This window comes from Phocoena phocoena, chromosome 15 (genome assembly GCF_963924675.1).
Source record: "Phocoena phocoena chromosome 15, mPhoPho1.1, whole genome shotgun sequence".
Taxonomy (NCBI): Eukaryota; Metazoa; Chordata; class Mammalia; order Artiodactyla; family Phocoenidae; genus Phocoena; species Phocoena phocoena.
Genome location: NC_089233.1, coordinates 61,597,293 through 61,608,178, shown reverse-complemented (window position 1 = coordinate 61,608,178; position 10,886 = coordinate 61,597,293). Strand labels below are relative to the sequence as shown.

General features: G+C 48.8%; 1 protein-coding gene across 1 annotated transcript; it reads left to right on the top strand.

The window, feature by feature from the left end:
• Positions 1-76: 76 nt before the first annotated feature.
• On the top strand, positions 77-10,110 carry PLAGL2 (PLAG1 like zinc finger 2). Its single transcript, XM_065893337.1, has 3 exons — positions 77-121; positions 5,354-5,726; positions 8,880-10,110. The coding sequence occupies exons 2-3, from the start codon at positions 5,467-5,469 to the stop codon at positions 10,108-10,110; spliced, it is 1,491 nt and encodes a 496-aa protein (XP_065749409.1). The 5' UTR covers positions 77-121; positions 5,354-5,466.
• Positions 10,111-10,886: the final 776 nt, after the last annotated feature.

Genomic DNA, 10,886 nt, shown 5'->3' with positions numbered 1-10,886 from the left:
CCCGCTCGTGCGGCTCCCAGAATGCACCGCACAATGGCCCGACCGCCGCCACTACCGGGGCCTGAGAGGGCCTGGCGGAGCCCGAGCGCGGCCCGGCCCGCAGCGCGGGGCCCGGAGCGCGGTGAGTGTGGGCGAGGGCCCCGGGGGACGGCGGGGAGCGGGGCGGGAGGCAGTCTCGCTGCACCCGCGCGCCCGGCGCCCGGAGTGGCAGCGCCCCTCATCTCTGGCCCCTCAGCGCGGTCGCCCACACCCCCGACCCGAGGCCCCCTCTGCGCCAGCCCGGCCCAGATAGGCCCCAGGGTGACGAAAACTTTCCCCGGACCCGATACCTGGGTCTGGGGGACCTGAAGAAACCCCGCTGGCCCCCTCCCTTTCGAGACCTGGAGCCTCAGCCCTGGGGGGGGGGTCCCCACTCCCGACCCCGCAGGCTCCCTGGAAACCCAGATAACGCGCTGCTGATCTTACCGGGGACCCGGGTCTGGGGGACGCAGATAAGCTGCACCTGCTCTCTTCTCTCAGACACGCCTACCCGGACCCACATAACCCCCTTTCCTGCTCCAAATAGTTCGCTCTTTCTCCTCTGTTTCATTTCCCAGAACCACATAACCCCTTTTGAGGCTTCCCCCAATTATTTGGTTCTGGGGAACCCAAATAATTTCTACCTATAGTTCCCTCCTCGGCGATCGTACTCCCAAACTCTAGACAGCTTCCACCCGGTACCATTTTGAGACTCTTGAAATTCAGGGAATTCGCTTTTATCTTCAGCCACTTTAACTCTCCAGCCCATGTAATCCATCCCCCACCCCCCACCGTCTCTCTTTCTTTGCGGAGGGTGGGGTGGGGGTCTCTTAGGGATCGAGATAACTTGCTCCTCCCTCCCTTCCATTCCTGAGACCTCCAGACTTCTTCCTGAATTTCTGTCCCTGGTCTGGCAGCCGTCTACCCCCAGCCCTCCCAGCCCAGGGGCGTTTAACCTTTCCCCCCATGCAGTATGGTGGTCTAGAAACGAACCAGAAGACAGGCTATCCCCTGCAAATCCTGTCCTGGCCCCATCACGGTGGGGGAAAGGGACTTGTAAGGTGCAAGATAAGGGGACATCGGGTGTGGGGAGTTGGTACTTTCACCAGCAAGTGTTCCTGTGACCTGGCCTATGTGTTTTCCCACCTGTCTGCCTGGGACTCTGAAAGAGTCTCGCCTGGGGTTGCTAACCCTACCGCCCAAGGTGAGGCCACGGGATTGGGGGGGGGGTGTCTAATCAGGTTTCCTCTCGGTGAAAATGGGGCTGTTGTGAGTTGCAGCCATTTGCTCAAGGCCTCCTTAGGAGTGGGAGGCAGCGGGAATCAGAGGAAATCATGAATCAAAAGGACACCCCAAAAAGGGTCCATCTACACCGATAGAAGAACTAGCAGCCCCTGTTAATCCTGTTTGATGTCTCCTGGAATGATGCAAGTCATTGAGACACTTCAGCCTCCCTGTAATTTAATTCTCCACCCCCCCACTCTGGAGTGTATGTGTGTTTGTGTTTTGTGGGGGGCAGCTATACCCATTTCCCCCTTTCCTTCTCACTGTTCTCCAGTCAGTCAGTGTGTCTTTTGGATTTGTTTCTGATGCCCAGGTCAGGACCTGTTTTTTATCTCTAAGTCTATTTATAATTTCCCAGTTGCTATTTTGGGTTCTGCTTAAGGGAAGATTATGTCCACCGCAAGGAAAGTTTCTGGGTGTGTTTCCTCCTCGGCAGGTGTTGAATTGAGTTCTTCAGATCCCCAAGTAGCTCTCGGGCAGCAGGGATAAAAGCTATTTTAGGGTAGTCACTGAAGTGGAGATGTTAATCCTCTGTGGGTCTCTCTAGTTAAGAACACTTACAGATTAACCCTTTCCTTGGTGCAGGGGCGCTATTTCTCAACAGTTTTGGGGGGAGGTTTGAGAGAATTCAACTGTGGCAGCAGAAGGTGGGAACATGCAACTCTATACAAAGGCAAAGATAATAGCTGCCTTTTGTTGGGTACTTAGAGCAAGCCAAGCCCTGTGCTGAGTCCTTTGCATACCTGACTAAAATAATCCTTACAACAAGCCTGTGAGGTAAGTATTTTTAGTTTTACAGATGAGGAAACAGGCTAATAATGGAGAAAGAACGCAGTCTCTATAGAGATGATGTAACACCATAAAAACTATAGTTTCATCAGAGGGCAGCAGGCATCATGGCACACAACAGAGGACAGACAGACGAGGAAGCGATTTGTCTCTTTTAAAGGCTTCCAAAGAGGGCCATACAGAGTTTTTAGCAAGCATTTGTATTTGGGGTATGGGGTCTTAATAATAGAGGAGATTCCTACAGTGAGGGAACTCTGGCCCAGGATATGGTACTGGAGGAAGATAAAGTAAGGGCGACTGGCTCCGGGGGATGTGCTGAGGGTTAATTGTGAGGGAAAAGGGGAAGGCTGCATTCTGGGGAGATGTTGGGAAGGGAAGGAAACTCACTCTGAGGCCTGAGAAGACTCATCTAGGGAGGAAAAAAAAGTAGTACTATTCAGGCCCCGTGCGGAAAAGAGGGAGACACAATTTAGACCTCAGAGACAGCACTGTTTGTATTTACACGTTTTATGTCAGACATTTCAAGAGTGTTTCACTGAATCTTCCATGAGAATTTTATAGGTAAGGAGAACAAATGTCTATTTTAGAAATTGAGGAAACTGAGGTTCAGAGAAACTACATAACCTGCCCATGGTTTCACAGCCAGTAAGTGGCAGTCTTCTGATAGCAAGTCCAAGGTTCTTTCCACAATACCTCCCTCTTCATATCAGACTCCAGAAGGAATCTTAGGATGAAAATATACCGAGTTACACCAGTAACTGGGAGGGATTGATTGTGTTTGTTTTATGGGAACAGGTTCTGTCAGCTTCTGTAGTTGTTAAGGTTAGAGTATGAGACCAGAAGAGCAGCTTTGAAAGGGAAGCAGAATTTTTTCACAGTTTGCAGAGGAAGATGTCTGAAGGAATAGGCTTTCAGATAATGTGGGAGAGGCCCAGGAATCTTCCTGGATGAAAGGAGTTTGTAGACAAGGGACAGAGGGAGAAAAACTAGATTTCCAGAAGGGTTCCTAAGGTAACACTAAAGCCATAGCCCCATTAAGTGCAAATCAAGGCAAGCACATGGCTGCTGCCTTCCTTCTTTGGTTCTGTCAGTACAACCTTGAGAGCTCTTCTTAGCCACCATCAGCCTCTTTCCTAGAAGCCCATTACTCTTCCAGCAGCAGCATACTAGACTGCTGTGTCTTGTTTGTGCTTGTTCAGGAGAACAGATGAGGTGGACGTGTGGGAGGTGGGGGACATACTGTTCTCTTTCTGAGTTTGTGTGGAATTTCCAAAGCTAGGCTCCTCTCTCACATTAGCCAAAGTGATGTGACTTGCTTCCCTCCGGCTGCCATTCCCAACTTTCCGGAGGCTGAGGTGCATGATTTCACATATTGACGGGGGGTGGGGCAGAATTTGACTTTGAAGGTGGGGGAAATTCCCTTCAAACTAGATGTTCAAATTCGTGCTCGCTCTCTACCCAATTCCAAGCTGCCTAGTAATCACTGGTATTATAAACAGGTAATTCCACCCTTTGGAAGAAGGAGGGGACTTAAACGATGAAAGCCAGACATCAGAGGCCTTTGAGGTTTATCGTGAAGCAGGCAAATATGCCATGATGACTCGAAGGCTCAAGTGGGACTAGTTTTTAGTGCTAACACGTGACTCACACAAAATGCAGCCACCTTTGTGCAGATCTTTCTAGGCAAATCTCCACTCGTGATAGGGAGATGTTTATCATATTACATTGCAGTGTTTCTTCAACAAGAGGAATGGTTCCTGAACAGGACGTAGCTTATGTTAATGATGAGCAAAGCTCTCCCGGGCATAAACCCGCTGATCCCATCATCTCGTTCACGGCCAGCCTGTTGGTTGAATGGTCACTGTAAGCAGCAGGTGCTAATGAGCTGAGCCAGCATTCTTTGGCCCACAGCTAGTTTGTGCAATTGGAGCCCTCCCCAGATGCTCATGGACAATCCCCAGATACCCCTTTTGCTCCCTTCACATGGAAAAGCCTCATGACCAAATTTTGGCATGACCTCTTCAAAGGAAATCCCCCTGTTATAGCAAGTTGCATTGGGGTTGGTAATCTCGTGTGATGAGCTTGTGAGTGTGAATGTGGCTCTGTTGTTACCCTTTTGAGAATCAGTATGGTAATGCCCTTTCTCTCTTCCTCTGAGTTGAGTCAGGAAAGAAGTTGTGTCACCTTTGCTCCCCCGCCCCACTCCACAACCCAGTAGAAAGCATCAGACTTCAAGATATTGGCTCCCCACTTTGGAACTCAGTTTAAACCAGAACTTCCTGAGCATGTTAGCCAATAAGAATCCACTTGCATTCAATGACTGATTTATTCATCTAAAAGAAAGTTGAAAGTCCTTTTCTAGATGCTGGGTGTGTGGAGATGAAAGAGATGTGATCTGAACTCTCAAAGAATCAGAGTTTGGTGATGGCGTCTAAGTTCTAATGCAAATGTGTTACTTGCTCATAATGGAGACATGCATGTGTTCTATGAGGGTCTTTGGGATCCTCAGCACCACTCAACACGTTGCGTGTTCAACGGACTTTGCTAAAGAAGTATGGTTTGGGCCCTGAGACCGAGAGACCCAGAGTGGTGGTTGAGGGCGGGACAGGACCAGTACTGGTTTAGTGGAAATGCTGAGTTTGCTGTTGCCTTCCTCAGACAGAACCTCTTGATGTTGATATGCTGCTAAGAAACACATCTGCTAAGGAACACATCTGGCGCAGGGGCTGACTCTCCAGGGTGTAAATTTCCTGAGTGATGGCTTCTTCTTTCTCCTCTGATGCCTTTTGGGCATTTTATTGCTCCTTAGCACCTCTATGAGGAGAATTGTAGAAAGTGAGGAGGAGGTAGGGTGAAGAGGAGGAGGAGGTGCCGCTATTTCTAAATTTAGTGGAAAGGATGTAAAAGTGAAGTTAGAAGGGAAAGTCTGGAGTCTAGGGCTTTTACTTCCTCTGATTATCCCGTTTTCCTATTAGCCTAGGTGGTACTTGTAATAATAGTTACCACTAAGCACTAGGTGCCCAGCCTTCTGCTTAATGCTTTGTATTTATTATCTCATTTAATCCTCAAAAGATCCTTATGGTGTAGGAGATTATTAAGCCCATTTTGTAAATGAGGGAACAGCTCAGGGAAATACGTAATTGGCTGAAAGTCACATGGCTTCTAAGTGGAAGGGCTGGGATGGAACGGGGATCTCTCTGCCTCCAGAGCCCATATTTTCATGGTATTGGGCTCCCTAACACCAGGTGTTCTGATGTTTCAGGTGAAGAGATTGTTTTCTGAAGGCTGCGTTGGAGGCTGTGACAGAGCACAGAGCCCTGTGGAGCTGATGGGGAGGCTTTCTCAATAACATGGCCCTTCGCCATTAGCCTTGCCATGACCACATTTTTCACCAGCGTACCCCCCTGGATTCAAGATGCAAAGCAGGAGGAGGAAGTGGGCTGGAAACTAGTTCCCAGGCCTCGGGGCCGGGAGGCGGAGAGTCAAGTGAAGTGCCAATGTGAAATCTCGGGGACACCCTTCTCAAATGGGGAGAAGCTGAGGCCTCAGAGCCTCCCCCATCCAGAGCAGAGACCGTATAGCTGCCCTCAGCTGCACTGTGGCAAGGCGTTTGCCTCCAAGTACAAGCTGTATAGGTAGGTGATACTCCCATACTTCTTCCTGCCCTGAGGTTTCCAGAGGATAAAGCCAGAGAGACTCCACTGAGTGTGGGACTTTATCTGTGGCAGAAGAGTAGAGGTTAATTTGTCCCATAAGTGTACCCTGAACGTCAGCCGTTTGAGGTCACTCACTGAAAAATAATGGTGGTATTTTTTATTCAAACACTAGAATCTGATGGGTACAATATCGGATAGCCACGAACAAACTAGATAGAATTTTTTTTTTTTCAATACAGGTATACCTCATTGTATTGCACTTCACTTTATTGTACTTCTCAGATACTGCGATTTTTACAAATTGAAGGTTTGTGGCAACTCTCAGTCAAGAAAGCTGGCCCAGTTTTCCAACAGCATTTGCTCACTTCATGTCTCTGTGTCATGTTTTGGTAATTCTCACAAAAAAAGATTATAGCTTGCTGAAGGCTCAGATGATAGCTAGCATTTTTTAGCAATAAAGTATTTTTTAATTAAGTATATACATTGGTTTTTTAGACATAATGCTATTGTACACTTAATAGACCACAGTATAGTGTAAACATAACTTTTATATGCACTAGGAAACCAAAAAATTCATGTGACTCCTATTATTGTGATGTTCACTTTATCGCAGTGGTCTGGAACCAAACCTGCAATATCTCTGAGGTACGCCTGTGCTGCTTTCCCTACCTATGTCAGGTAATGGTCAGAATATTAGCTCCAAATTAGGAATCAGTTTTAGAAGTTTAGAAGGAAAAGGAGACCCTCAGGTCCAATCTGTAAATTTTAAAGTGCAGGCTCAGAGTGGAGAAGTAACTTACCCAAGGTCTATAGCTTCTTAGGTCCTACAGTACCTCTTCTACTGAACTAGCATGCCACTCAGATGATTACTTATGTCTCTGTAGAGTCCCTGGTGTCCTCTGGGTTGGAAGATTTCCTGAAACTTCTAAGCCCAAGAACCCCTACTGAAAGTGAAATGGAATGTGAAAGCCCTGGTGTAAAGCAGATAATGACAGAGCAGCTTTGAAGGGAGGGGGGCCCGCTCGGACATAATTTTGATTTTATCCTTGCCTTTCTGTCAGAGGACCATGAACATGCCCTTTACCAAAAATGTAGACTTCCCTGATGCACAGTCATTTATCTCTTGACTATTATTTATTGATCTCCTGCCACATACCAGGCACAGTGTTCAGTGATACGGACAGAATAGTGAGCCAGACAGATGGGGGTGCTGGCCCTCCTTGAGTTTACTGTCTAGTAGCAGGGACAGACAGTAAATGAGTAAATACAAGGACAAGATGACCACAGAAAGCCTCAGTTCCTTGTCTGGAAAACAGTTGATAGGAAGGAACTAAAACAGGTAACAGGGTAGCGTGTGGCCAGGATTGCCCTCATGACAGTTCTGTTGTCCTCAGGAATGCTTTGATTCTGTGTGCTCCTCTGTCTTAGGTGAATTCCAGTTGGGGCTGTCCTCTTAGACTTTCTTAGTGACAGTCTGAGTGTCAGTGGGAGGCTACAGGAAAGGTCCTGGGCCAGGAGACAGGAGCCTTGACTCCACCCTTAGTCACTGTATTTTAGGTGAATTACTAAACCTCTCTGGGCCTTTGTTTCCTCACCTTCAAAATGAGGGAAATAGACTGTGGATCACTCAGCATCTCCCTCTCATACGTTTTCATGCCAGTTGTGTCCCAGGAGGTTAATAGTAGTAACCCTCATAGGTGTGAGCATTCACACATAGCATGAGGGTAATGGGTGCGATTGATAAGAATCACTGGGTGCTGTGCTAGAGACAGCAGTGGCATACCTAAGTGAACCTGGGCCTCAAGAAGGTCTGTGTTTAAATTCAGCCTCTGCCACTTACTGACTGGTGGGTGGGGCTGCCCTGTGTTTCAGCCTCTTAGGGAGAACAGCGTTAATCACACATCTCACAGGGCTTGCCAACAGTGGGACTCCAAAGTCTTGCTGAGTTGATTCTGAATGTACTGTGGAGCTCTGGATTGCAGTTCCTGGATTCGGAGCTGCTTTCCAGACAGAAAGGAGCAGGAGCAAACCAAGGGACACTGAGGTGCCAGATCACTAAAGAAAAGTTTTTCAGTGTTGCTGCTGTGCTCGCTTCGGCAGCACATATGCTAGAATTGAATGTTGCTGCTTTGTGTGGCAAACAATTTCAATGGTGCCAGTGGACATGCAGTGAAAAACGAATTGTCACACTCGAAGCCACTGTTCTCCTCCCCAAAGGCAGTTTCTTGTATGTCCTTGTTGAGACATTCAAACGTGTACTCCCTTCCTTCTTTATTTTCACAGGGGATTGTATTACACACACTATACTGAACTTCCTTTTTTGACTTGGCTCCCTATATCTTCGGATATTGTTCCAGATCAGCAAGTTTAGATACATTTCATTTTCCCTTTATTGTGTCATTTAAATTTTTATAAATACGCTTTTTTTTGCAAAGGAAATGCATTCAAAATTCAAAAGGTATATAATGAAAATTCTCCATCACACCCATAAAAGCTGCCCATTTCTTCTCCCCCATAGGTAGCCAGTGTTGTCAGTTTCTTGTGTAGCCTTCCAGAAATATTTTAAGCTCATACAAGCAAACATACATATATCTTCCCTCTTTTCATAGGTATAATACCATTCCATAGGCAGTATTCTGTCTCATGGGTTTTTTGACTTAAGTGTATCTAGGAGCTTGTTACCTGTGGTACGTATAAAGCTGCCATTATTTTAAAAAGTTGAGTTGGGAATTCTCTGGTGGTCCAGTGGTTAGGACTCTGCGCTTTCACTGCTGAGGACCCAGGTTCGATCCCTGATCGGGGAACGAAGATCCCATAAGCCTCATGGCCAGAAAAAAAAAAAAGTTGAGTCATTTTATGGACATAGAATAACTTAATCAATTCCCTATTGATGGACATTTAGATTGTTCCTGATTTTTTGCCACTAAAATCAGTGCTGCAAAGAATAGCAGTACATGTGATTTTGCAGGTGGTCAGGGATATCTATAGAATACAGTTGGCATGGTATTCCATTCCATTGCATGGCTGTACCATAGTTTTTGTGTCTGGTTGCCTGTTAGTGGACAACTCAGTTGTCTAGCCAGCCCTTGTGATCTCATTTCTTTCTCCTCTGCCCTCCATCCCTATCTCCAGGCACATGGCCACTCACTCAGCCCAGAAACCCCACCAGTGCATGTACTGTGATAAGATGTTTCACCGCAAGGATCATCTGCGGAACCACCTGCAGACCCATGACCCCAACAAAGAGGCCCTCCACTGTTCTGAGTGTGGTAAGAATTACAATACGAAGCTGGGCTACCGGCGCCACCTGGCCATGCATGCCGCCAGCAGTGGTGACCTCAGCTGCAAGGTGTGCCTGCAGACCTTCGAGAGTACCCAGGCCCTGCTAGAGCACCTGAAGGCCCACTCGCGCCGGGTAGCAGGTGGCACTAAGGAGAAGAAGCACCCCTGTGACCACTGTGACCGGCGGTTCTATACCCGTAAGGATGTGCGGCGGCACCTGGTGGTCCACACAGGCCGGAAAGACTTCCTGTGCCAGTACTGTGCCCAGCGATTTGGCCGCAAAGACCACCTGACACGTCATGTCAAGAAGAGTCACTCGCAAGAGCTGCTCAAGATCAAGACAGAGCCAGTGGACATGTTAGGCCTACTCAGCTGCAGCTCCACAGTCAGCGTGAAGGAAGAGCTGAGCCCTGTGCTGTGCATGGCCTCTCGGGACGTGATGGGGGCCAAGGCCTTCCCTGGCATGTTGCCCATGGGCATGTATGGTGCCCACATCCCTACCATGCCCAGTGCGGGCGTGCCACACTCCCTGGTGCACAACACGCTGCCCATGGGTATGAGCTACCCTCTGGAGTCCTCACCTATCTCTTCCCCGGCTCAGCTTCCTCCAAAATACCAGCTTGGATCTACCTCATACTTGCCCGACAAATTGCCCAAAGTGGAGGTGGATAGTTTTCTGGCGGAGCTTCCTGGAAGCCTCTCTCTCTCATCCGCTGAACCCCAGCCCGCCTCACCTCAGCCGGCGGCAGCTGCGGCCCTCCTAGATGAAGCACTGCTCACCAAGAGCCCCGCCAACCTCTCTGAGGCCCTCTGCGCTGCTAATGTGGACTTCTCCCACTTACTGGGCTTTCTTCCTCTCAACCTGCCCCCGTGTAACCCACCCGGGGCCACAGGAGGCCTGGTCATGGGCTACTCCCAGGCCGAGGCGCAGCCCCTGCTCACCACTTTGCAAGCTCAGCCTCAAGATTCCCCGGGAGCTGGGGGACCGCTGAACTTTGGGCCTCTGCACTCCTTGCCTCCTGTCTTCACCTCTGGCCTGAGCACCACCACCCTGCCTCGTTTCCACCAGGCATTCCAGTAGCCCCAAGGAGGACCTCAGCTCAGTCTTGGCTCTGTCAGGGAGTCTCAGTATCTACCCCATATGCATCCCCCATGAAGGCAGCTGAGCTTTCAGAGCTGAGTTCAAAAAGAAAAATTTCAGTATCTGTATGGAGCACTTGGTTTGGGGGCTTGGGCTCCAGGATCAGTTCCAGGAGGAGCCTTGAGCCCCAACCCCATGAAAAGATTTCATACAATAGGACTTCAGGTATTTTTACTTTTTTTTTTTTTTTTTTAAATCTGAATCGGGAGCCACACCTAGCCCTCTCCCTCTCCAAAGCATCAGAACCTCCTCCTCTTTGGAGAAGGGAGAGGTCTCTTGGAGACACAGAGGGTTTTACTTTGGATGACCTCTAGAGAAATAGCCCAAGAAGCCCGTCTTCTGGTCCCAGCCTGGAGACCCCACAGCAGTTGGTCAGGCCCTGCTGCAGCGGGTCCATCACCTGCTTCCAACCAACAGGCAGGAGAGAGGGCCTCTGTTCTTCCCCATCACCTCCATCCCTCCTGTCCTAGCACCTCCATTTTCAGTGTTTTCCAGCAACGGTACCGTTTACACAGTCGCCTCAGACACACCATTTCACCTCCCTTGCTGAGCTGTATAGCCTTAGAATGATTGCAGTGAACATTGTTTACACACCGTGAATCCATTCCCACCAGTCCATTCCAGTTGGCACCAGCCGGAACCATTTGGTACCTGGTGTTAACTGGAGCCCTGTTTACAAGGCGGAGTCGGGTCTCACTGACTTCTCTTCACTTGAG